The sequence below is a fragment of the Podarcis filfolensis genome, assembly GCF_964270895.1.
Source record: "Podarcis filfolensis genome assembly, chromosome: 15".
Lineage (NCBI taxonomy): Eukaryota > Metazoa > Chordata > Lepidosauria > Squamata > Lacertidae > Podarcis > Podarcis filfolensis.
The window spans coordinates 8,268,635-8,295,936 of record NC_139618.1 but is presented as its reverse complement, the minus strand read 5'-3'; the positions used below and the strand labels follow the sequence as shown (position 1 = coordinate 8,295,936).

The following is a 27,302-nucleotide window of genomic DNA, read 5'->3' as shown; positions in this document are numbered from 1 at the left end:
GAAAAGCCTGGGACACAAATTTTCAGTCTTCTACCAGTTATGGTGGCTCATTTACCAGAAGTACAGTGCTACCTCGGGTTACATACGCTTCAGGTTACAGACTCCGCTAACCCAGAAATAGTACTTCAGGTTAAGAACTTTGCTTCAGGATGAGAACAGAAATCGTGCTCCGGCAGCGTGGCAGCAGCAGGAGGCCCCATTAGCTAAAGTGGTGCTTCAGGTTAAGAACAGTTTCGGGTTAAGTACGGACCTCTGGAATGAATTAAGTACTTAACCTGAGGTCCCACTGTAATGTATTTAGCGTTAACTCTGCAAATGTATACTCAATACTGACCAAACTAAGCCTTCTAGAGCAAAATATACGTCAGGATTCCACCATAGGGGTGCTTGCATGTGCAGCAATTATTATTTTTAAAGCAGAGGAATATGTGAGATCTATATGTTGGCAGGCCTGGATATACTGCTGATCTCGCAGGCTTTGACTCATGCTTTACAAACAGGACTTTTGGCTTGATGCCCTGCAGCTTGACATAGTTTTCACCTGTTTCATTTCCTTCCTGTAGCGTAAAAACAGAAAGTTCACCCAGTTGTTTGGTCTTTGCTATGTTCAGGTTACAGATCAGAATAATGGAGTTCCCTCATTACCCTGATGCCATGAAATCATGTAAGGAGGTGGCTATATCCCAAGCTCATGATGCAATGACAAGGTCACAAGACTCACCGAGCATCAGACCTGGTTGTTTTTTCAGTGAATAGGGCCTGAGGCAACAAGCGTTCATCTCTCTCTGTCATTAGTTTTAGCTAGGCACATGTGACTCCTTCTGATCTGCAGGGTTTTTACACAACAGACACACAACAGTCGCCTCTCTCTAATCCTGGTATTTCTCCTCTTTATTGGGGTGTGTGGGATAACTGAGATTGTGCAGTGAGTCTTTGTTAACATCAGTGCTGGAATAAGCAGTAAAAACACCTGCATTAGGGTCAGCCAAGATGTCACTAAGTTGTGAGCTAGAACTCCTCATCAGGCTCAACGCTGAACAAAAAATGTGGGCAGACAGGAGTGTCTCCAGCAATGTGATCCTGCAAAGGGAACTGGATCCAGGGTGGGGACACATTTTAATGATATGCAATGGTATCACAGAGCATCCTAGCACTATTGTCATGATGAAGACAGAAGGAGCAAAGGCTAGGCCTGCAACGAAGGCTTTTCTGAACAGAGAGCTGTGTCCAGAAAGGCAAGGAGTTGCATGCGAAGAACAGTCAAGAACCTGCTCTCAACATCTGTTGCATTCAACCTTTTTTTTTTTAAAAAAAGCTATATTTATTAATGTTCACAAAACAGGAAAAAGGACAAACAAGAAGGAAAGGCATATGGAAAGGGGAGAGTTGCTGCTGTTGGTTTTTTGTCTCTTTTATTTTGTTGCAGTTTATGTGGAAATTGTTCTGTTTGGCTTTGTATTTTTTAATGGTTGATTTCCTGTTTCACAGTCTTCTTTCGTTGTGTTGCAGTTATGTATTTTTGCATGTTGTAAGCCGCTCTGCAAATTGTAGCTCGGTGGGGGGGAACTTTCCAGCTTAAAGTCTCAATGACAGTGAAGAAATATGGGAACAGAGAATTGTTGAATAAATAAAAGCAAAGTACGCTCTGGTTTTCTCTTGTCTCTGCTCCACCCCTTAACGCACCAAATGTTTTCGCGTCAAGCGAGTGACCTCTAGTGGACAAACTGGCAAAAAAAAATATTGCAAAACTGGTAGCAGAAATATCAGGGTCACGAAGGAATTTAAGAACCGTAAGCAGACTCAACACTGGTGAGAAGAGCCCCATTTGTCCTAATAAACTAGCTCAGGAAACTAGGAAGTATATCACCATCATCATTATTGTATGCCGTCCATCTGACTCATCAAGAATAATAGCTAGAGAATTAAAATGGCATGCATTGCAGGGAGTTGGGCTAGATGACCCTTGGAGTCCCTTCCAACTCTACAATTTTATGTTGTTAGAGGAATCAAGAGTTATAGAATGCAGTCTGTAATTTTATCGCGAGAAGTTGTTTGTTGTTTTAACAGTTGTTTACCCCAAATGTATCCTCTGTACCATGGAAAACAAAACATAAATTTTAAAAAAGAGTTATAGGAATGCTGCATTTAATGCCTTCCTGTTCGGGCTGTTTTGTCCATCAATTAAACAAACGTTTAAATTTCGACATCTGGTTTCGGTGGATTTCAATTTTTGTGGGTTTTTTTTTTTAATATCTCATCCTATATCTTCATCATTTACGTACACAAAAAAAATACCGAGCAGTTAAGCTAAAATCATTAAGGAAAGCATAATAAAAACAGCCCCAGTAAAGTCAGCGTTGATTTTAAAAAACCGGCAATATATAAATCCAGCTACTGTACTTTCTTCCAATCCACACTGTCTTCTTCGCCGCGCCTGCGCAGTAGTGCTTCCCTTTGCCCGCTGGTCAGCTTTCACACTCAGTTTTCTCCAACCCTGCCGCACATTTCCGCGCCGCGCCTGCGCTCTACCCCTCCGCCTTTCCCGCGCCCCTCCCCGCCTCCCGCGCGCATGCGCCCTTATCCCCACCCACCGCGCCTGCGCCGCGCTGCCTCGGCTTTCTCCCACCCTCTCCCCATGCGTGCGCCGCTGCCCTTTGGCTTCCGAGCTCTTTCCCCCCTCAAGCCACCCACCGCGAGCGCGCGCATGCGTCGCGGCCCGAGCTCCCTCCGCCCGTCGCGCATGCGCTTTGCCTTGGTTCCCTCCTCTCTCGCTCGCTCTCCCCCCCACCCCCGCCCCACTTGTCGCTCCCCCCCGCTTCCCTCTCTCTCCCGGCGTCCGGGGCTGGCGTTGGGGGCGGACTCTGGTCCCCGCTTCCGGTGTGGTGTCATGGTGGCTCGTAGGCTGTGATGGCTGAGGAGGAGGAGGGGAGCTGAGAGCGCGGCGGCGGCGGCGGCCGGATCGAGCCGAGGGGGAAGAAGGGGCGGGGGCGTCGAGACCCTCCTCCTCCTCCTCCCCCGCCTGGCTGGGCGGCGGGACATGGCGGCCCACAAGCCGGTGGAGTGGGTGCAGGCCGTGGTCAGCCGCTTCGACGAGCAGGTAACGGCCCTGTGGGCTGCAGGATATGTGGGGGGGGAGAGAGGCGGCATAGGGTGGGGGGCCCTTTCGGGGAAGGGCTGGAAGGCCCTTTCGGGGGGGGGGCTTTCCAAGCAGGGACGAATGCATACATATTTATATACGCGTGTGTGTCTTTTCTGAGGGGGCCCGTTCCCCTCACGACTTCAGAGCCGAAGTGTCGTCGAATTGTACAGTTGGAAGGGGTCCCCTCAGGGTCCTCTAGTCCAACCCCCCTGCTATGCAGGAATCTCGACTAAAGCATCCCTTGACAGATGCTTAGAAACCTCTAAGGAAGGAGAGCCCACAACCTCTTAGGGAGGATGCCTTTGCGAGGTAACTCCCTCTGCTCCTTTCAAAGGATGCCGTGATTTTTTTTGGGGGGGGGGGTGGCTGGGTGGGAAGGCAAAGCTTCCTGGGGAAAAGATTGAGGAGTTGGGGTGCCATGCAAGGGAAAAGCGTGTGTGCGTTTTCCTCACTCTCTCTGGTCTTCTTCAGGGAGAGGAGAAGGGGACCCTTTAGGGATGTGCTAGTGCCTTTTAGTCAGTGTGTGTCTGTTTATGGATGCAAAGCATCCTTGCAGAGCTCCCAGACAATACACACCCAAACTGATTAAAGGGTGGGGGGAAGAGTCCCATCTCTCTCTATACGAGAACATAAAGAGTGTGGAACATGCACATTTGTGGTGGGCATGAATCCCATCTTTCCACTCTCCCCCCCCCCCATCCAGTTTGCACTGGAATTGTATATATGGTTGTTCTTTACTGTGGTCTTGGGGTCTTTGAGGGATGAGAGTTGGTGTTGGCCATTTAGGAACCCTGCCCACACCCTGCTTTGAGTTGTGCGGATGATGTGCTAAAGCTCATTTCTAGTAGGGTGAGCCCACTTTCCCCTCTGCCCCGCCAAAGATGCACTGGAGTTGTGTGTTGTTGTTCTTTTGAGTAACAGCTATAGTAGGGCATCCTGGAGGTGAGTTGAAGAGCAGTAGCTGATCTAGCTGGGTATCACTTTATCAGTGGTACCAACGGGCTGTGTGACTTTTGAGGGGAGATGAGAAACAGCTGTTGTTATTCCTTTGCAATAGGTTTGCAATAAAATAAACTTATGACACCTCAAATACTTAAAACATTTGTTGTGGCAGAAGCTTTCGTGGTCTAGAGGTGGCTGTGCATATGACAAAAGTGGGCTTTGGTCCTTGAAAGCTTCTGTCACAATAAACCTTCCAGTTTGCAAGGTACCAGAGTACTTTTCTTCAGTCTTGTGGGATGGAGTTTACTGGCCCTTTCTAAGGATGTGCTGGCTTCTTTTTCTTTGGAAATGGCACGGGATAGAGTTGGAAGGGACGCTGAGGATCATCTAGTCCTTCCCCCTGTCATGCAGGAACATGCAGCTGTCCCTTAAGGACATCAAATCTGCAACATTATAGCACCATGCTCTAACCAACCGAGCTGGATGCTGGCAACTGTACCAATTGAGTTCTACTCTGTGAGGGCTGGATGTGTATGTTTAAGTCAAGAGAGAACTGGAAAACGGGTCTTCCTTGAATGGAATAAAGAAGTAGCTGGATGATGTGGCTTATCTGGATATTTCCCCCCAAAAATGGTGATTTGCATAGGATAATTTGCAGTAGGAAACTTTCAGTGTCAAAGGGTTAGCCACCTTAACATTTCTATTTTACTTGTATTTAGTAAAGAAAGCTAAATGCGTTGATAATGCTAAGTTTGCCTAATATTGCATTTGCAGTTGGCATCAATTTGTCGCTCCTAATGAACTTACAAAATGGAACATTTTTCACTGAAAAAATATAGCGCTGGAAAACTGTGCACCCCACATTGCTGAGGAACTGTCCCTTCTAGGGTTCTTTCAAGAGAAAAAATGTAGAAGAAATTGGGCTCAATCTTTGGGTTTTGGGAAGGTATGATTCTGGGATTTGTAAAAGTTGGGGTCTTTGAGGGAAAAAGGAAGAGAAGCAGCTTGGCTCATTGGAACTCTTCACTTGCTGGATGTGGGAACTGGGAGCCCTGTGGAATGAAAGATGCAGTAATAGATGTAGTCAGACTTCATCGTTGTTCCATGTGAAAGGGGGTGCTTATGTATGGAAAACGGGGCACAGATGGTTTGCAGTAGGATTGAAAGAACAGGTGGATATACTATCGATCATTGAAGGGATCTTCTGGGCCCAGTGAACGCCCAGTTACGCAGCATGGGAATAGGGGTTACTACTGTGAGTGGGTGTACCACTCACATCAGTTGAAGTTTTTGAACAAATTGGGACTTGCTGCTTGTGAGTTGGGAGGAGGGAAATAAGGGGATACACTAACTTGAGATAATTATGGAACTGCCCTTCTGAGTGGCCTACTAGATCCATTTTAAAGCAAGCCATTGAAAGAGAGCTTTGTTTTGTGACATTCTGGGCAGAAGAGTCCTGCTGGATCAGGTCTATATCTGGACCCATCTAGTCGACTATCCTGTTGGCCAGACAGGTGCCCCTTGGAAGTCCCTAAGCAATCCTGAGCACAGTAGATCTCCCCCTACTCAAAATTCTCAGCAACTGGTATTCAGAGGCATACTGCGTCTAATCCTAGGCAGCACATTGTGACTAGTAGCCACTGATAGTCTTATCCTCCATGAATCTGTCTAATCCTCTTTTGAAGCAGTTGTAGTTGGAGGCCATCACTTCATCTTGCAGCATTGAATTCCATAGGTTAACTGTCCACTGCATGAAGAAGTCTTTCCCTTGGTCTGTCCTGAATTTTCCAATATTCAGCATCTAGCGTTTTGAGAGAGAAAGAAAACCTTTATGTCCACTTTCTCCCCACAGTACATAATTTTACGCACCTCTATCATCTTGTTGTTATTTAGTCCCTTTTTTACTAAGCCAAAGGCCCAAACGTTGTTGTCTTTCCTCATAGGAGAGCTGTTCTATCTCCTTGATAATTTAGTGAACCTTCTCCAGCTCTGCTGTGTTCTTTTTGAGCAGCGGAAAACAACCAGAGCTATACACATCACACCATAGATTTGTATTGTGGCATTACAATATTGGCAGTTTTATTTTAACTTCCTTTCCTAATGAATCTCTAACACAAAGTTCACATTTTTCACAGTTTCTGCACACAATATCAGCATTTTCCTTGAGCTGCTCCCTATAACCCTAAGGATACAACAATCAGTCAGTGCCAGTTCTGGCCCCATAATTTTGCCCCATCATGCATCACTTTTCACTTGCGTCCATTCAGCTAGATGGGTATTAACATGGCAGACTTCATCCTTGTTCCATGTGAAAGGGGGCAGTAATGTACGGAAAATGGGGCATACTGCTTGTGTGAAACACCATAAGATTTGTCATTTTCCTTGTAGAATTGAGCTGGCTAACACAATAGGAGTTATGGACTTAAAATGTTCAAACACTTTCCTGTAGCTGCTATGCTATCTTTAAAGAAAGAGATATTGAGGGAGTTATTTCCTACTTTGGAAGAATGACACTTTCTAATGATGAGCTAATTTCTCATGCTAGTAAATTCCCCCCAAAGTATTTTATTTATTTAAGGCATTAACTAGCTACTCTTCAGCCAAAGCTCTCAAAGTGATCTACAAAAGATGTGATTTCCCTTGCAAAGAGAAGTTGCTGGAAATTACTGTCCCAGTAGGATCTTGCACTTCATCCTACATTGCTTTCTTGGAAGGAAATTCAGTTGCTTTTTAAATGGGACTTTCTGGGCTATTGCTGTGGACAGAAGGAGATGATTTCTTTTGATCAAACTTATAAAATTAGGCTTTTTCCTTTTTCATTGGCATATGTCATGTTTCTAGCTACACTGCACCACCAGATTATTGTGAAATGCATTGTTTTTGTTTGGTGTGTATTTATATTATAAGGTGCCCTGTGATCCTCAGATGAAGGACAAAATAGAAATTATATTAAAAAATATAAAAGCAAGTTTTAAATTGCACTGGAACCCTAACCAAAGGTGGGTTAAAAATGAAATCTTCAGAGGAGGGAGCCCCTCACAAACATATCTCCAGGGAGAGGGAGTTGAAAAGGTGAGGGGTCACTGCTGTAAAGGCACTGTTGTGTTCCTGACAAACGTGATCATATAGGAGAGAGAGGTACAGTACTGATAAACAGGCAGAAATTGGCAACAGTCCTTGATTGTGCCTTCATAGCTGCTTAGTGGTTGCTCATCTGGGAAGTAGTCTTGAGTTGCAGCTTTTTAAAAACACACACATAAACAAACCATTGTCATATATAATCTGAAATGAAGTCTGCATTATGCAAATTTAGATTATGGTTCCTGGGAGCCACCTCTCTGCTTTCCAAAATAAAAAAAAATCTGAATCTGGTGAAGAGGTAATGGAATTTTCAGATCCTGGCATTCCATCTCATATGTGGCTTACACACTGGCTCTTCTTGCGGGGTAAACTTTAGTTTATGCTCTCATGTTTTCCCAGTTAGGTATGCAAATATACAATATTCAGAATTGTCTAATCAGTGTAACTGGGACTAAGTGCTCACCAAATTTTAGCTTTAAGCTGGCCTGTGGCTTGAGTATTGGGTGGGTATTACACTTCTTTGCTCCCTTCCGTTTTAAAGAGATTTACAAAAGCATCCTTTGGGACAATTTTAGTAACCATTGTGTTGTGGGAATAGGTAAATTTCAGGTTCTTTGGAAGTTCTTTAACATTTTGGGTGTACACTCTTCCCTTTCTAGGAAGAGTTGTAGAAATGTCCCCCTTCATTTAAAAAAGTAAGTAGATAAGCATTTCTTGGTGACAGGTTTCCTCAAGAAAAGTCAGAATAAGCATGGTATAAAGTTATGTAATATATACAGGTGAACTAATTTTCATGGGTCTCGAACCTTGGAAACTACTCTGACGAAGATTTAGCAATCTGGTGAGAAGCATTTTTATTCTGATCCGTCTATCTGGCTTCGTGGAGAAAGTGGACTAGTAGACAGAAATTAGGCTGCAACTCCATATATTTCAGTCCCACATGTATGCTCATGTGTCAGGGAATAGCAGCTGTGGGAATTATATTCTAACAGAGGAGTACATTAAGAGTGGCTGAAACTTATCTAGTGCACTACTAAGTTTGCAGCTGGTGATAATAGTAGATGCTGATAAAGGAAGTGGTTCCTCACAGCGATTCAGCTGGAGGTCTCCAGTGTTCAGAGGTTTTAATAGAAAGCAAACGAAAACAATTTCAGTACGTTTTTGCTGATTAACCATCCCCACTTTGTGTGAAATACTTTTTTTTTTCTAAGTGCACTTTGTGTCTGTTGTGTGCTGCTTCCATCAAAAAGCTGTTGGCTTTGATCAAAAGTAAAACTTCCTCAAAGTGGGGTTTTCTGCAAGGTTTTGTTCAACAATTGAGACCAACTGACTGGTAAATGACGCATGAGGGAAATGATTGGTCTGTGACCTTTTGAAGAATTTATGGATGCAGCTTAAAACAAAGTGTCTAGTGTTCACGGAGCAGGATTAATATCTTGGATTTGTGGAGTCATTTCAAATCTTATCTGTGCTGCTGCGGGGACTTCCGAACTTTTGAGTTTTAACTGATACAGTTCAGAGAGAAGCTAAACATTGTTAGAAACACATTTTGCCCAATACCTCTGCAGTAGGTTACAAAAGACAGGTAGTGAAATGCAACTCAAAGCTACTCTTTGATTCTAATTTCAATGATGAAGTGCATCTGACAATAGCTAGTTCCTGTATGGGATATCTCAGGCCACAGCAGCTGCATTTGGACCATGGTCTAGCATGACAGAAGTGATCCACAGCAAGCCTTGGGCTCATGTGCTCCTCCACCCCCGCATCTCCTCTGGTGCAACCATGAGGAGGAGCTCAGAGGATTTCGCTTCCATTTTTGTTTATAATGTCATCTGATCCAACAAACTGTGGTTAATGCGAACTATGCTTGCTGGTTGGAAACAAGCCAGTTCCAAACTGGTTGCGAAGGCAAGCCCCATTTGCTGAGGAATAACGGGGAGCGCATTTTAAGGCTCCCAGCTGTTCCTTTCCAGCTCCATCTTGGACTCAGCCCTGTTTGTATTGGCTGTGGTCTTTGGAACCTAGCAAGGTGGGTCGCATCAGCACTGCCACCATTTTCGTTTTCTTTGGTCTCCTCTCCCCCAGTCATAAGTAGGCAGGAAACAGGGAGAAAATGAATTGCTTTATTCAACGAGTTTATAGCATAAATTACTAAAACGAGTTCCTGTGGTGAACTCAGAGCAGCTTAGCTATGGTTCCCAGGTGGTCTCCCATCCAGGCAACTGTCAGGATCAAATCTGATTAGCTTCCCCAGAAGAACTGTTTCATGTTCTTTCAAATTGTTCTCAGAGTGGAAGGGAGGAGAAAGATAGGCATGGATGGTGAAAGGAAGGAAGAGCGCAGTTCGTTTTTTTTCAGGGTGGGTGGGGTTCAGGGTGCACCTAGGGTCTGAGAAAGTTGAACATATGTGTTATCCTGTTGTGGACAATCTCACATGGCTGGGGCTTGTCCCATTCACAGAAGCTCATGGTGCTTTTGCTATGGCAGGTTAAAATTAAGGTCCCTGGTGGTAAACACAACTTATTTTAGAAGGCCATGCTTTAATTGTACATGCTGCATAAATATATCAGAAGTTCTTTCCAATAACTAGAAGTAATTGAACAGTAAAGCACACTTAGGCTGCATGCATACACACTAAACTTTTAAAGCAGCGTTCCCCCCCCCCCAAGAGTTCTGGGCATTGTAGTTTGCCCTCACAGTTACAATTCCCAGCAACTCTTAACAAACTATAGGGCCCATAATTCTTTGAGGTGGAAACTGTGCTTCAAATGTGCTTTAAAGGTATAGAATGTACTCAGCCTTAGACTGCAATCTTATACTGTCAGTGTGGGGAACCTTTGGCCATCCAGATGTTGCTGAACTACAACTCTCATCATGCCTGGGCATGGACCATGCTTGCTGAGGCTGATAGGAGATGGAGCTCAGCAACATCTGGAGGGCCAAAACTCCTCCACACCTGTTATACACACTTAATTTGGTGTACGTCCCATTGAACTCAGGGTGGCTTAGTAGAAATGCATAGGATTGCACTGTCCATGTGCTTTAAATGCTACAGTCAAATTTTTTTACTGGAGAACTGTTTCATTGAATACTTGTAAATATTTTAAGATGGGAAAATTCAGTGGCTTTGTTCAGATGCAACATTAAATTGTGATTTAGCACTATGGGAATGAGCCTGACCTCCCCTCTGATTTGTTCCCTCTCATCCTCTCAAGAGGGCAAATTTGGATCTTTTAGTTACAGCAAAAGTAAAAGCTTCTAAGCATCGTCTCCTGGTACTGTGGTAGGAGGAGAGGAAAGTGAGAGAGCATGCAAGCTCAGGAGAAATTTAGGCTCGTTCATGGTTTAGTGTTGTATCTGAACATGAACATTCGCATACACTTCCCATGCTTGTTTAAATGGGGGTGGGGGTGGGGAAGAGCTGGAAACTGCCCCCATGTTGGTTTTGGGCATACCCAAAGAGCTCTTGCATGAAAAGTTAAAGGAAAAAGCCTTCAGTGTGACACACTGGAGCTCTGGAAGTTTTTTTCTAAGTGAATGCTTACTGTTTTTCTTTCTCCTCCTCACCTGCAGCTACCAATCAAAGCTAGTCAACAGAATACCCACACCAAAGTCAGCACGGAACATAACAAGGAATGTCTCATCAATATTTCAAAGTACAAGTTTTCCTTGGTCATCAGTGGCCTCACCAATATATTAAAAAATGTTAACAATATGGTAAGTGCTATCCTCTTGCGCTTAATAGGCTTATTGTAGGCGGGGAAAGCAGAAGATGAAGGAACCTTAGGTTTGGAAGGGAATATGTGTGTTTGCTTGCCCAGTTACCAGCGGATATTGGATGCCAGTAGTTCCATTGGTATTTGGTAAACACACTGATATCTTGATTTCCTATGTGCAATGCTGTTGATTAAAAATGCTCCCCTCGTTCGAAATAACAAGCTTCTTTAAAACAAGATCAAACTAGATAAGTCCTGTCTTATGTGTAACCAGGACAAATGATATTGGCCCAGTTTGGACAATTGCAGCTTATGATGCCAAGATCTGCACAGACATGGGAACCCTTTGCATGAGCTGTGGTTAAAACAGGAAGCCTCTAACTAGCCATGCATTCCCATTACATTGGAACAAACCAGGTTTTTAGACCATGGTCTGAAATTGATTATTTTAGGTAATTCTGAAACTGGTGACCATAGTTTACAGTATGGACAAAACAGGAAATTGTGGTTAATTAGAGACATCCTGATTCAATTGCAGATTGCAGTGGCTTTTGGGACGGGGTAAAAAGCCAAGCATGGCCATTGTTTGCTATTGTTTATGTGAAGGAGCAAGCTATGGCACACATTAAGGGGTTTAGTGAACATGGTGAGGCCTGAATAATAGGATGCCATTCATCTTTCCATGTTCAGTCTTGTATCTGTTGGGAGTTAGCTCAAAGTTTTAACATCATTCAACTTCCCTGCCACCCACCCACTGTCTAGTCCTGAAGGATATGCCCTTTAATTTTAACTGAAAAGCAGGGATCATTATAGATGCTCTCTGGCGTTGACCATGCTTGCTGGGGCTGATAGGAGATGTAGTTCAGCAACATCTGGAGGGCCAGATGTTGCACTAGGGAACGGATGCCTCCTCGTTTTATCTCTCTTCTGAATGTTGTGGGTTTGACTGGTTTGCACACCCCAAAGTCCAAGTTCTGTTCCCAAGGTAATCTAAATTCTGTGTTTGGAATAAAACCTGTATGCATAGGGTTTTCATGTGCTTTAGGATGGTTTTACAGAGAACATTACTGGGTCAGGAGAGGAAAGGGAATGAGGAAGGTATAGAGAAGACCTGTGTTTAAGCTGTGAAGCCCTGTTCGATTTCTGTGCCTTCCACAAATGTAGCTCTCTACCTTCCCCCCCACCCAATGAGGGGAAGTGGTAGCATAGTGGATAAGGCCTTTCTGGTCCTGGCATGCTGATTCTGCAGTCTCCTCCCCAGGGAGGATTGTCTTGCCCCCCGCCTACAATATTTTTTGCTAACCATTTCTCTCCTGATTTTTTGTCAATTATATTTGCTGACTTGGTGCAGATTTTTATATTCTAGTACAGGTAGCGACCATGTTGGGTGGGGGTTCTGTTCCTCGCCCCTGCATGTGCACCCTGTCCCCCACATTCTGCCCTCTTCTGGGTCCAAAATCACCCACGCGTCAGTGGCCACGCATCAACTGGACACACACAAAATGGTCGCTGCCTGAATACAAATACTATTTGTCAATTTTGGGGTTGTATTTTCTGATTCTAAGTTTGCAACTGTCCAGCGACCTTGGTTGATGGGTGGTATAGCAATGTCTCGATTGAATAAATTAACCTCAAGGGCTCCAGATCTTGCTGAAGTTCTCAAGAAACAAAATAATTTACTGGTCTCCTGATGCTCATCTGGGAAGCATTGGATTGTATCCAGCTAATTTATTCTCAGAGTAGGCCCCCTGAAATTTATAGGCCTACGTTAGTCATGCACATTAATTTAAATGGGTCTACTCTGAGTAGGACTAACACTGAATGCAACCTGTTGGGTGGTATTCAGCTAAGTTTTACTCAGAGTAGACCCACTGAATTCAATGGCCATGACTAAGTTAATTTCAGTGGGTCTACTTAGCTGAATACCACCCACTGTGTGGGATGATGGGAAGCAAATCCATTTTTGTAGTGAGAACTTAATTGGTTTCCTGTGTTCTACCTCCCCCACCCCAGAGAATATTTGGAGAAGCTGCTGAAAAGAATTTGTATCTTTCTCAGCTGATTATATTGGATACACTGGAAAAATGTCTTGCTGGGGTGAGTAGCCTTTGCAAATTCTACATAGACAATCTAACTGTGAAGATGTGTGAAATGTCTGTCTTCTGAAAAAGTCATGTTCTTGATGATAATATGTCAGATTTGTAGAAAGTCACTCCCCTGTTATGCTTGAGAAGTTGCCTCCAAATGCACTTGAACTATGGTGTGTTTTACCGTATTTTTCGCCCTATAGGACGCACTTTTTCCCCTCCAAAAATGAAGGGAAAATGTGTGTGCGTCCTATGGGGCGAATGCAGGCTTTTTGCTGAAGTCTGGAGAGTGAGAGGGGTCGGTGCGCACTGACCCCTCTCGCTCTCCAGGCTTCAGGAAGCTATCCGCAAGCCTTGGGAGCCCGCGGGAGCCCTATGGGCCGGTGCGCCCTATGGGGCGTAAAATATGGCAATTTATTTATGTGTTGATCTACATACCAAATAATTTTAATAAAAATAATATAGAAGTGACTTCCAGGCAATCAGGGATTTTTTTGTAAACGGATGGTTTCAAACTGTTGTAATGCTACAAACAACTGTCTAGAAAATGTAGACAAGTGGGCTAATAGCATTTTCGTGGCAGCAATTTGCAGGGTAGAGAGCCAAGTCCTGCAGCTGATTGCTGATATTTGCTTGCCTTTTTGCTGAATGCATCAGGAAATGGATGCAACTTTCCTTGTAACTAATTCCTGTATGCATGTGCTTTTTTTTTTTTAATGTGACTAATTCTGGAAAGGAAAATAATGTTGGACTTGAAAAGCAAACTTAAAGATTTTGGTATCATTGGCTCTAAATATTGCATCGAAAAAAGGTGTTGATGCAGCTTGATATACGAAAAAGAAAAAAGAAGGAACTTTTGTGTTTACTTGTGGCTCAGCCAGTGCAAAGAGATAAGACTTTTTCACTTTAAAAGTTAAATTTTTTAAACATAAGTCCACCTGAGATCTCCTGTGGTTTTCTTTCAATTTGGCTTAGTTTTGTACACAGATAATGGAGCTTACTCTCTGGCTGCTAAAGATGACTTTTGCAGGTGCTTCCTAGTTTACATTAGTTAACTTTGTCTAAACTTCCAGTGGGAATGCAGTCCTGAGGTTTCCAGAAAAGTGATCCTATTTTCACTTAACTTTGTTCCTGGAGTCTCTCTGCTTTTTTCCTCTTTTGCAATCTTGGGAATGCAGTTAGTGGTTTAGCTCTTTCTGCAAAGCTGTAAAGCCAAACTTGGGCTCTGGTGAAATCTAAGAGTCTTTGTTTATTCCTGAGGGTTTCCTTCACACAGTTCCAAGCTTAGTGTAATGAGATCATCTGTAAGCTGCTTGTGATTCCCCATACTGGTTTTAAAAGATCGCTTTCCAAGCCATTGCAGACGGAATAGTTCATGGTTTGTCATTTGACACCTGTGTAAACATTCTTGCAGACAATCTATAAATGTAGTCATGAGACCCACAGCGTGTTCCTATGCTTCTCTGAGCAGCAGACCATTGGATTGAGCACATGACTCCCCTTCTCTGGACCGTGTGCAAGCCTCATCCATTAGGCAAGGTGATCCCTTTGCCTCAGGTAGTGGATCGGTCTTGTGTGCTCTCCTTCCCACTGCCCCCCCCCCCTGCTGGCCTGCAGAGGCTGTCTGGGTCAATGGCTATGACTGTTGCAGAGGTACTTGTTAAGGACCGTTCAGGCCACTTGCCTATGCCTCCATCTGAAGAAGGGTCCTTGCTCGCAGCAAGGTGTGATGGGCAAGATGGAGCTGCAGGACATCTATTTAAAATTGCATAGTTTTACGACAGGGGAAAAAATAAAACCACTAAACAATAACAAAGTACAGTTAAAATCGATAGAAAACATTAAACTATGGAGCTAAAATCACTTTAAAAGTCTTTAACTTGGCATCTCAACTAAGATATAGGGGTGTTACCACTGAAAAGACCCTTTTCCTGGTTGCTCCCCCCCCCCCCCGTTAATTGCTGATAGGCAGAAAAGGGTTTCTAATGCAGATTTTGAGGCGCAGGCAGGTTCAAGAGGAGAAAGGCGGCCAAGGAAAAGGATAGAGAGCTGCTTCTGCAGGGATACAACAAAAGGATAGCAGCGACCTTTCCCCCAGCCACATTAAGGGTTCCTCAAGGGTCATTATAACACCCTGCTGCAAGTTATCGTGACAGATGTGGCTGGTTCATGTGCAGCGTTTTCCCACAGCCTGGCGAGATGTGTCTCATGAGTGCAGACACACACATCTTGTTTAGAAAATACTGTGATAGCTTGGGAGTGGAGCAGATTTCCTGGGTTACTAACAATGGGGGAAGAGAACTGTGAAAACGCTTCAGGCAGGCAGTCACTTACAAACTGTCCTCCTAGCAACCAAAGGACACTATGAGGCTCGATGAGACGATGCTGGTCAAGCAGTTGTTGCCGGAGATCTGTCACTTTATCCACACCTACCGCGAAGGGAATCAACACGCAGCAGAGCTTCGCAATTCTGCCTCTGGAGTTCTCTTTTCTCTCAGCTGCAACAATTTCAACGCCGTCTTCAGCCGCATCTCCACCAGGTGAGTGAGTGAAAGATGCTACTTTCCTCATCGTTCCTAGAAGGCCCATTTAATAAATAATAATTTTATTATTTATACCCTACCCATCTGGCTGGGTTTCCCCAGCCACTCCCCATTTAAAATATTGTCAATTTTTTCTGACCCCAGTCAGCCTCTATCATGTATAAATATCAATACATCTCAAGGAAGGTTAAAATCAGTGTGGTTGATTGAGCTTCTGAGTGTCAAGTCTCTTCTGACCTAGTATAGTCTATTTCTACACCTTCCTTCTGCTTGTGGGCTGTTGGGTCATCTCTTTGAACGCAGGTGTATGTTAATACAGTGGTACCTCAAGTTACAAATGCCTCAGGTTACAAACGCTTCAGGTTACAAGCTCCGCTAACCTGGAAGAGTTACCTCAAGTTTAGAACTTTGCCCCAAGATGAGAAAGGAAATCGTGTGCCGGCAGCACAGCGGCAGCAAGAGGCCCCATTAGCGAAAGCACGCCTCTAGTTAACAACAGTTTCAGGTTAAGAATGGACCTACGGAACGAATTAAGTTTGTAACGAGAGGTACCACTGTAATTTTGATTCATTTAGAAGGCTTTGCATCAAGTCAGACCTAAAGAATTGGAAACCAAACAAGCTGAAGATGGATATTTCATTAGTCGTCTTCTTTCTTTGGCGATCACTCATAGCTGAGTAAGATTGTCTTCCATAAACACAGTTTTATCAATGAGTCCGTAAGTGACTGTGGAGGCCAATTCTGGATCCACACGTCCTTCCACAGTGGGGACTTTGGTTTCCGGATGGGAGTTGATCACAGTGTGGATTTGTCAACCGTGCCTTCCTCTTACCACGTTTCTCCCTTGCATCTTGAGCACGAGTGTCTTCAAAGCCCATAACACCTTTGGTAAAGGATGTTCTCCAACTGGAGTGCTTGCGGGCCAGTGTTTCCCAATTGTTGGTGTTTATACAACATTTTAAAAAATTTGCCTTGAGACTGTCTTTAAACCTCTTTTGTTGACCACCAGCATTACGCTTTCCATTTTTAAGTTTGGAATAGAGTAGTTGCTTTGGAAGATGATCATCAGGCATCCGCACTACATGACCAGTCCAACAAAGTTGATGTTGAAGAAGCATTGCTTCAACACTGGTGATCTTTGCTTCTTCCAGTACACTGGTATTAGTTCTCCTGTCTTCCCAAGTGATGTAATGTTTCATAGGGGGACAAATTAGAGCTCTGTGGTAGCATGGTTCAAGCCCTGACATAAGATAATTTTCCTGCTCAAGACCCTCAAGAACTGCTGCCGCTCAGAGGAGACAATGCTGGTCTAATTGGGCAAATCATTTAAGGTATAAGGCAGCTTCCTGTGTTCCCCTATGTGAATTTTGGATCCAGAAGTGGAGAGCATAGGCGCAACATCAGTCTCTAATGAACAGGTAGAAAGTCCTGCAGTGAAAGGGTACCTCAACTAAATTTTAAGGGCCTTTTCATAACCTCTGTTCCAAGGAGTTGTTCTTGGCAGCCAGCTCTGGAGGATGTGGGTTTTCTCTTTTTTGCTAAATGGCTTGATGGAGAGTAGTTCCATACAGAACGGGAGACACTGCATTTCCTTTATGGGGAATAGTCAGAAACAATTAAATAAAAACCTCTCCTTCAACTAACTTCTGAGTGTTGTTTGGTCTCATATTTCCTGTTCTTGGCTGCATGGACCTGGGAGGGGACCATGAAAGAGAGAAATCGTTTCAAATGATGTTCTTGCTCAGAAATTAATTTAAACATTTGGCCATTCATTGCTTGTCCCCATGGGTTATTTTGCCGGGGGGGGGGGCGGCGGCGGGGTGTTCAGTGGTGCAGGCTTAGCGTTGTGGGTCCTGTGACCCATGCTTTTGAATTCCTGGCACATTCCCATGTCATGCCAGAGTTAAGTCTTTCTCCACATAGATGAAATGAAGAGCTCCCTTGCTGGTTGGCCCTGGAAGTTACGTATCATGTCGCGCGCACACATCTGTAGATTTAAGACCGAGCAAAGCAGTTTCTCGGCTTGCGCTCAACATATGATTTAGATATTAGTTGCATGTGGGCCAAAGTGCTGAATCACCAAGTGTGTGGTGTGGGTGGGAGAAGAATCTGTGAGATGCACTTAAGACTTCATGGCTAATTGAATTCATTAGGGTCAAGGCAAAAGAGGGCAGTGAGGCGCCATGGGGTTGGTTTGTTTTTTTGACAGAATGGGCTGTGACGCTGCGAATAACTTCACATTCAGCTCAGATCTATGCTTATGTGAAGTCCTCTAGCATATTGAGGTGGACTTCAAATGCACATGGACATGTGGCCCCTCAGGCTCATGCATTAAAAAATTAGTAACACAATTTGGTAAATTAATAACATGATTTGGAGATTAGCTAGCACAGACTTGCCTATTCTGCTTTTGTCCCCTGGCCTCATAAAATGAAAGCCTGTTTCAGGCACTTAATGCACTGGTGATTTTTTTGCATGGCCAAGGGGGAGTGGGTATGTGCTCCCACATGTTTAATGTTAGATGTAAACCCTATCTGTGGAGACATAACTTGCGTGATTCGTGCACCTTCAGAAGGGGGCAAGGGAGGCGACAGGAATCTGGATTTAAGTGTGTAGGCAGCACCTTCCTCACATCATGCAATATCTGTGGTGAATAACCATCTTAACCTGACCATGTCAATGTCAAAAAGGGGAAAAATCAAAATAGTTCTGTGGAATCCCCGTACTTTTAACATGGTTTTATTTCTTGTGGGCCGCTCTGAGAACTCTGCTCTCAGGTAAACTATAAATCCTATTAAACAGCTAAGGAAATAAAATTAATGGTCAGTGTGGAAATTGAATGAAAAGGAAGTGTTGGCAAGTTCTGAAAATTTAAAATCCTAAGCATGACTGTGTCGCCTTTGTGCATTTGACCAATTCTGGTTGTCCTAAACATCTGAGGGCATTATCTTTTCACATTGTCCCCTCTCCCTTCATTATGTCAAAAGTCCATCCATTTTGAGAAGCTGCTTGTTTTTTGCAGATTGCAGGAATTGACTGTGTGCTCTGAAGACAATGCTGATGTTCATGACATTGAACTCTTACAGTACATCAGTGTCGACTGTGCTAAACTAAAGCGTATACTGCAAGGTAAGTGGGTCTTGCTCCTAAGTATATATCCTTAAGGACAGGGTGCTACAGTTCCTCCTATTGATCTAGCTCAGTGATGGCCAAACTTGGCCCTCCAGCTGTTTTGGGACTACAGTTCCCATCATCCCTGACCACTGGTCCTGTTAGCTAGGGATGATGGGAGTTGTAGTCCAAAAACAGCTGGAGGGCCAAGTTTGGGAAACACTGATCTAGCTTGACTAATAATTGCCTGTGCATAAGCATTGTGTAGATGTTGTTTGTGGTTTGTTGAAATATGAGCTGTGCCAAAGCACCAAGGCAATTTACAATTAAAATATTAACACAAACAAATGGTGTGAAATATTCTCAGGCCTGTTTCAGCAGCTGTTGGTACTATCACCTTTGCTTTAGTCACCCTGGCTTCTGCCTTCCTTCAGGTCACACAGTTTTTAGTTTCTATTACCTGGGGGTGGGGATGTTTGTTGTATGCTATTTTTGTATTGCTTTCTATTATTTGTTTGTTTTATTTTTATTTGACAGAATTCATATGCTACTTGATTTGTAAGAAAACCTCTAAGTGGTTTGCAGAAACCTAAAAGCGGTTTACAAATAATCTTTGCTAGCCTCCCTATAGCTGCTGCTTGCACATGAGGGAGAAAATTTGCAGGTAACTATGATACCTGCAAATTTGTCTGTGCTGGGTAGGTAGTGGTTTTGAGGATGCATAAAGAATATGGCACAAAGGCAAGTGCCATGATTCCAGTAAAATCTGCATTCTCTCCCTCTTTTGCCACCTCCTGGCTCCTCATGATTTCAGTTTTTACTTTCTCAGTCAGTTTGGCCCTGATTTTTACTTTTGAAAGTTGATAGATATGTTAGTAGTATTACTCTCCTGTTAACAGCTGGCTGGAGTTGGGGAGATTCTTGGACTGAGATGAAAAAGAAGTCTAATCCCGGCTGAGGTGCAGTTCAGGAGTTTCCTGGCTGCTGCTTTTGTTATTAAAGTTTATTACTTTTTTCCCCACCCCACCTTTTCATTTTTAGTGCTCAAGGTGGCTTGCAGCAAATTAAAATATCAATAAAATAAATCTCAAACACAGAGGAGTAAAACAACGGATAAAACACATGTTTAAGGAAATTAAAAACTAGCTGATTTTAAGGACCTCATGTTTGCAAACGAACAAACAAAACACCCACGATCTTCACATAGAGATGGAAGGCCATCACAAGTGGGAGGAGGAGAGAGGGTTTCACAGCAATACCAGTTCTGTAACTGAGGCACCACCACAACGCTCCCCTAAACCCCACTCAAATACATTTCAGATATTGGAGGGCTATGAAGGAGTCTGTCCAGAAGATCTTAATGTACAAACATTGACCCCACCACCACAATGGTCTCCATAAGAATAGTCAAGTACTTCAATTTCTTTCAGTAGTTCAAGATACTGATTTGAAGCAGTGTTAGAAACTGGGATACAAAAACTAGGAGCCAAATAGGTCCTGGGTTGTGGGCGCCAAAACAGAATGTCTAGTCGCCATTTTTTTGGGGGGGGGAGGGGGTCAGCAACACTTTTTATTTATTATTTTGATAAGCCTGAACTAATACACAATACACGTTGTTAATATCACATTTTAACAGAAATTGTTAATACATGTTTAACTTGGTGCGTGCAATAAAAATATTTGTACCATACTTCAGTTTTCAAAACACGCCACTTTATTTTTAAACATCTTAACATATTGTCTATTCATAACATATACTTCAGGGCTTCTAAGCACATACATTTCAGTAGTCCTTGAGTGTCAGCCAGGTGCAAAATATTGCACCTAGACCTTTTGAGGTGCTCGCAAATGGAGAATCTTTAGGTGCAAAATGTGCCCGGTGCTCTGCTAATTCCGAACCCTGATTGGAAGTATAAAAATAATGGGCCATGATGCAGCAGTTGCTACTTGGGTGGCTGTTTAGGTGATTCTCAGGCAGTTTTCGTAGCATTATTGTCATCTTGCACATTGTACGAGTGGATTTTTTTCCCTTGTTTTCACAGAAACGGCCTTTAAATTTAAAGCCCTCAAGAAAGTAGCACAACTGGCGGTTATCAACAGTCTTGAAAAGGCAAGTTTCCTCCTGGCTTGTAAGTCTTCAGAAGCTGCAAGAGTGTAGGTGTCTGCTCATAGGTTGTTGTGGGTTTTTGTGGTACTGGAGTGCATACCCAGTACTCTTTCTGCTGGAAGGAGAGAGCCAAAATCAGGCCATGCAAAACTATCGAAAAACCTTCGCTTTTTGTTTCTCAGAAGAGCATCCCCGCAGCTGGATCACACTAAGGACTCTCCTAGTCTGTTTTCCTCTTTGTCAGCAATAACCATCCAAATACCTCTTTAGGGAAGCCCACAAGGAGGGCATGTGCACAACAGTCTTCTCCTGGTATTATTCCCTAAGCAACTGGTATTCAGAAGCATAGAGTCTCTTATCTTGGAGTTAGCCTACAGCCATTGTGGCTAGTAGGTATTGATAGCCATATTCCCCATGAATTTTGTCCGCAGCTCAGTTTCAGAGCATCTGCTTTGCATACAGGAACACTCCCCAGCATCTCTAGGTAGGGCCACACAAGACCATGTGGTCTGTAGCGAGTGAAGTGGCTCTGAGAGCTTTGCCAGATAAAACTGGAAAGGTGACGACTGTATCACTCATCACCATTGCTCCTGAACAAAATAAATTCCCTGAACTAACTGTGCTTTTATATTCCACAGGCATTTTGGAACTGGGTGGAAAACTATCCGGACGAGTTTACTAAGCTGTACCAGACACCGCAGACAGATCTGGCGGGTAAGGCATCAACAGAAGTTGGATTGTATACCTTATAAACTGGTGTGGGGTCTCTCCAGTTAACCACTATTTGCCTCAACTGTTGCCTGATTTCAGAGGTCACCCACTTCAGTACAGAGGAGAAGTTGCACTCCTTCTTTTTCCACTCCAGCAGATTGAGGGCAGGTCTATATTGCTGGCAAACTTCAGTGGTCGACTTATTTCCTGCAAAATCCCATTGGGTCCTAGGGTTCTTCCCTTAGCAGAAAATGTCTGTATATGCAGAAAGCTAATATATGAAAGGGAATAGGTATTCTTGATATGTAGCTTGATATTTGGGGAGTTCCTTATGAGGAGAGCATTCAAGTGTGCTTTTGTGATCTGAAGCTTGAAATGTCCAAGGAGAGTTGTACCATGTGTTTGGTTAAATATCTAGCCTGCCCATGATAAAACATGGTCAGATACTTGTTTCTGTATTAAAAACATTGCTGAAATGAAATCCTACATTTGACAATGAATAAGCACATAAGAAGAGCCTCCTGGGTCAGGCAAATGGCCCATCTAGACCAGCATCCTCTTCTCACAGTGGTCAGGTGCCTGTGGGACACTTTTTAAGCAGGACCTGAGCACCACAACCCTGTCCCCACTTGCATTTCCCAGCTACACTGGTACCTCTGGTTAAGAACTTAATTCGTCCAGAGGTCTGTTCTTAACCTGAAACCGTTCTTAACCTGAGGTACCACTTTAGCTGCCGCGTCGCCGACGCATAATTTCTGTTCTCATCCTGAGGTAAAGTTCTTAACCCGAGGTACTACTTCTGGGTTAGCGGAGTCTGTAACCCGAAGTGTCTGTAACCCAAGATGTCTGTAACCTGAGGTACCACTGTACTGGTATTGAGAAGCATACTGCCTCCGACTTGGGGTGTTTTCCGTTTCAACAGCAGTGTTATCGCAGTGCTATGAAATACCATTCCTGGCAACATGGGAGGTATTTCAGCTTTTGCACCTCAACCTACCCGGAAGTAACTGCATGTGTTGTCTCCTCCCTCCATCACAGATTGCGCAGAGAAGCTGTTTGATTTGGTGGATGGATTTGCCGAAAGCACAAAACGCAAGGCGGCTGTTTGGCCCTTGCAAATAATCCTCCTCGTCCTGTGTCCAGAAATCATCCAAAACATTAACAAGGATGGGGTGGAGGAGAACAAAATAAACAAGGTAAAGGGAGCTGCAATACCATCTCTGGCTGGTGCCAGTCCGGCTTTCATATATGCAAATAGATGATTTAAAAACAAATAAATAAGCAAGCATGTTGATTAAGAGGCTGGACTGGAACTTCTCTTTCTCTCTCGTTACATGCAAAGAATTTGCATATGATTCTTCCTTGAATCTAAGAGCTTGAGTACTTAAAAGCCTTTTGCTTCATTATTCTCCCTTTTTAAATTTTCCTGCAACTAGGAAAAATATCCCACTTTGCTGATCTAGTACTGGTGTCTGAGAGACCCCAGTTGAGTCACGGTTTTTAAAATCTAATGAGATGCTTTAAAATCTGTGTTGGGACTGCTGTCTCTTCCTAACGGAAGGAGAGCTCCCCCAAAGAAGAAAATTTCCTAGCGCATAGCAAAGTAGCACATGGGAGAGAATGCTAGGCGAGAAACCTTTGCTCTGACATTCTAGCTTTCTGTGTGCAGGGAACATTATCCATGAAGGGGCATTCTGCCCTCTCAGCCTTCTGAAGTGGGTAAAGTCCAGACACAGATTGACTGTCTTGGTGAGAACTAGGTTGTAGACAGTGGCGTCAGTTTTGTGTGTGCTTAATTTTTTTTTGTTAAGGATTATTCCTTCTAGTACTGTGGCATAATAATATAAAGATGGTTCTAGGCATTGGCTATGGCCTTAATATGATAAAGCACAGACTACACAAAAACTAATGCTGGTTCTCATCATTTTCATTTATATGCTGCTTTCCCACATAATACCCAAAGTGGCTGACAAAACCTGCAAGCAAATCAACATGCAAGTGCAAGAGAAGCAACAATCATTTCACAATGTATTATGCAAATCCACATTAGCAACCAGCCTAGGAAAAGTGTTCTAGGTGCCTTCCGCAGAAGGAGCAGCTTTTGCAGGAAGGAGTCAGCCAAGGCCCTGGTCTCTGAGGCCAGGTGGAAGGAAGCCAGACAGAGAAGCAGGAACCGAGTCTTGCAGTACTGTCCTCAAGGCAGATCAGTGTCTGATCTGGAATTTGAGCCCTGGTATCTCAGGATGGAGTTATAAGTTCTTTTCTCTTTCTGACTGATTTTGTGTTTTGAATCCTGCAGAAGCTATTTTTGGACAACCTCAGGAAGGCACTTTCAGGCCACAGTGGAAGCAGACAGTTGACAGAAAGTGCTGCCATTGCTTGCGTTAAGTTGTGCAAAGCATCGACCTACATCAGCTGGGAAGACAACTCTGTCATTTTCCTTCTAGTTCAATCCATGGTGGTAGATCTGAAGGTAAAAAGATTTTGTAGTGCTGTGTGTGTGTATTTCAGCTTAGGATTTTGAACTGTTAAGTGAAACTTTCATGGCTCATCATTGCGAAGAGTGGTTAAGAGAAGCTTCGCCATGGCTTTGTGTGAGGTCTGAATTCACAACTCCTATTTAACAGAAACTGTTTCCCCTCCCGGGGCTGCTGCACTTGGAAATGGAAGTGAGCTTGAAGCTGTGGGAAGAAATGGAAGCAGAGCCATAGTTTACTTATTGGACACCTAGAAACTCAAACCATTGGTGTGGGTTCTAAATTAGAGTTGGCGCAAACTGTTGCTTGATGTGATGACAGAATTGAGCTACAGTTTGATTGGTCAGGGTGTGCTATTTTGTGCATATACAGGATTTTTGTAAAATAAAATCTAGGCAAAGAATTCTGCCCTACTGATAAAATCAAAAGTTGGTTGGGGGGGACTGAGAGTTGGCCATAGACCGAAACTCTCACTTTAGCATAGAGCAGGCTTGACCAAACTCTTCCAGCTACATAAACATCTCTCTCGCTGGACACCATGTATATGGTGGTGTAGGGGAGATAACGGGTGGCATTCAACTAAATTTTACTCACAATAAACATATTGAAATTAGTGAACATGTTACGTAGAATAGTTTCAAAGGATCTCTTCTGAGTGAAACCTAGTTGAATGCCACCCAATAACACTGGGAGACCTCCTGAGTCTTTTACCAGATGGTCCAAGGAGAAAGCTGCATAGAAATCCTTAAAAATCTTGCAGGGGGTTGTTCTCTTGCTTGCTTAACAGTGACAACTGAGACTTATGACAGGGCCCTCCAGATGTTGGGATAATGGGAGTTGGAGTCCCACCACATCTGGAGGGCCACAAGTTCCCTATTTCTGGCTCAAGCCACTCAGTGGCATCAGTTGATGCCTGCTTCAAAGAGCAGACCCATTGACTTGACTTCCTTGGCCAATGTACGCCTCCCTCCGTTGCAAGGCATGCTTTTTTCATAAAAGGTTCACTAGTTCCCAAAAGCTTTCTGTTTCTGTTCTTATTGGAGGACAAAAATACTTCCTCAAATAGCCGCTTAATCCTTTAGAAAAGATGGGCCACTTTGCTCTTCTCATTCTCTGAAGAGTAGCCCCACGGCACGTGCCGACCAAAATAACTGCGGCACATGTTTGTTGGTTTTTCAGAACCTGCTCTTCAATCCTAGCAAGCCGTTCTCAAGAGGCAACCAGAATGCGGACATAGACCTCATGATCGACTGCTTAGTGTCTTGCTTCCGCATCAACCCACACAATAACCAGCACTTCAAGGTGAGGCTTGTGGCTCTGCAGGCACATGCTCTCTAGCCTGAGGCTATTTTTGAGCCGCTGGATATGAAGGATGGATGGGTCAGCAGCGGTTGGGGAGTCATGAATAATAGAGAATTCTGTTTCTCAGCAATTACAGTTTGAGTGTTTTCTAGAAATCTATTTTTAGGTAGCTAGCTTTCAGGATACCTTTCCTGCTGCTCTTTAGTGACTTTCAAGTTTTGAATTGACTGAAGAAGCCCTAGTAATCTTTTATTTTCTTTGGACCCAGTCCACCAAGAACCCCTCCCTTACACACCCAACAACATGGGACCACTGTGAGACCAGGCTACCTGAAAGGCTGCCTGCCTCCGTATAGACCTATAAGATCACTTAGAACATCTGGGGAAACTCTACTAGTAGCCCCATGCCTTTCAGAGTATCTATCATTGGGTGGTGACTCCAAAGCCGGCATTTTCTGCTGTTGCTCCTGTACTGTGGAATGCCATTCCCTCTGCTATATATAAAGCAGCCGCCACCAGTTGCTTCAGGCGTTCTGTGAAGATGTATCTTTTTGTTCAGATTTTTCCTAACCTGTAAGGTTTGACCCCGCTTTACATGTTTGAATCCTCCGTATTTCTGTTTCTGTTTGTTTCCATACTTTTTCATGGGTTTTTGTATTGCTTTGTTGGATTTAGGTTGGGTTTTTGTTTCAGTTATATGTTTTGTTTTCACATGGCTTAGATTTTTTAAAATCTTAAGTAGCTTTTAACTAAATAAATAGGTTGCATGGGGAAAGGTGTTCACTTCATTCCTGCAGAAAATTGTCCTTTAACAAGTCCTGCTCATTTCGATGGAGCTTTGTAACCCTTTGACTTCCATGTTTGTTGCAGAAGGAAACCTTATAAATCTTTCCCTTCCTCTTTTGCAGACTTGCCTGGCACAGAATTCCCCATCAACATTTCATTATGTGCTGGTAAATTCACTCCACCGTATAATCACAAATGTAAGTTATTGAGTTATCAAAAAGACTTGGTAATTTGTTCAGAAATGGTAATGATTTGATTAGAAGTGGAGAAGGAGAATGGGACTGGGGGAAGGTGGAGAGCTTACCTCTTGAAGTTACGTGGGCAATTGCATTTCAAGGGTGGAGTATCCCCCAAACCAGCAGAGGCTTTCTAGACATCAGAATCCCATTTCTAATGCCCATCTATTGATACGTTGGCATTTCATCAGCAACTGTAGATGCCAAATGTACGTGATAAGTAGTATCATTTAAAATTGTAAACTGTATATAATAACTTGGGAAAGCCACTGTCCTTTCACTAACCTGCCTCACAGGGTTGTTATGAGGATAAAATGGGAAGTGAGCGAATCGTGTCTGCCACTGTGAGTTCCTTGGAAGGAAGGTGGGATATAAAAGTAATAATATAAATAAATAGTAGACACTTAGCATGGATGGGAAGGTCAGGATTTGGCCCTGAAATTGCACACTTCCTTCAGATGTGCACACACCTCCAATGTTCTTTATCTTGATTTCACATTTATGTCTGCATGGATATAAACCGGTTAAGGCAAGCCAGGTGAGACCCTGACATTTCAAGCTAGCTTCAGAATTAGAGTTTCAAATACTCCTTCAAAGAAGGCTTCCTGGTTTTCATTAGCCATCTTTAACATCCATGCAGACGCAATGGCAAAACGACGGTCAAGCGATTTGGGGAGAATTCGCCCGAGAGGGAAGGGTTTAGAGAAGGCTGCATGCAATTCCTGCGGTTTGTTCCCAGTCCCTTAGCCGTAGCTGAGAATTGGCTAGCATTATGTCCACTGTCCTTTACCAGGCCTCCCTCCACAGCAGCAAGAATGTCTTCCAGATGTTATATATGGGATTACCACCTGGAAGGGTGCTGCATTGCTCAGCACCACTGATTCATCCCCACTGGGAAGGAGAACGGCAAGGATTCCTATTAGCTACTTCTAGAAACAGCATGAAAACAAAAACTTAACAACTGGAGACAATTGCTACCAAAGCTGTGTTTCTTTAAGCTGCCAATCCGATCAGGGCTTCTTTCCTACTGAAATTGGAAGCGCCCTTCTGCAGGAGACTTTTGCT

At 43.6% G+C, this 27,302-nt stretch overlaps 2 protein-coding genes across 8 annotated transcripts in view; one reads left to right on the top strand and one right to left on the bottom strand.

Annotated features, from left to right (window-relative positions):
- EVI2A (ecotropic viral integration site 2A) overlaps positions 1-27,302 on the bottom strand; it is a 234,222-nt gene that overhangs the window by 119,127 nt on the left and 87,793 nt on the right. The gene's annotated exons all lie outside the window — the stretch shown is intronic.
- The window catches only part of NF1 (neurofibromin 1), a 156,989-nt gene continuing 132,438 nt past the window's right edge, over positions 2,752-27,302 (top strand). For 2 of the 5 annotated variants that reach the window (XM_083587336.1, XM_083587335.1), the window contains exons 1-11: positions 2,752-3,097; positions 10,736-10,879; positions 12,892-12,975; positions 15,315-15,505; positions 18,531-18,637; positions 20,662-20,729; positions 21,365-21,440; positions 22,476-22,633; positions 23,737-23,910; positions 25,094-25,216; positions 26,124-26,198. In XM_083587336.1, the coding sequence (XP_083443462.1) occupies positions 3,038-3,097; positions 10,736-10,879; positions 12,892-12,975; positions 15,315-15,505; positions 18,531-18,637; positions 20,662-20,729; positions 21,365-21,440; positions 22,476-22,633; positions 23,737-23,910; positions 25,094-25,216; positions 26,124-26,198 (1,260 nt within the window). In that variant the 5' untranslated portion in view covers positions 2,752-3,037. The remainder of the gene's footprint in view (positions 3,098-10,735; positions 10,880-12,891; positions 12,976-15,314; positions 15,506-18,530; positions 18,638-20,661; positions 20,730-21,364; positions 21,441-22,475; positions 22,634-23,736; positions 23,911-25,093; positions 25,217-26,123; positions 26,199-27,302) is intronic. The other 3 variants (XM_083587339.1, XM_083587337.1, XM_083587338.1) reach the window with 3 other exon arrangements.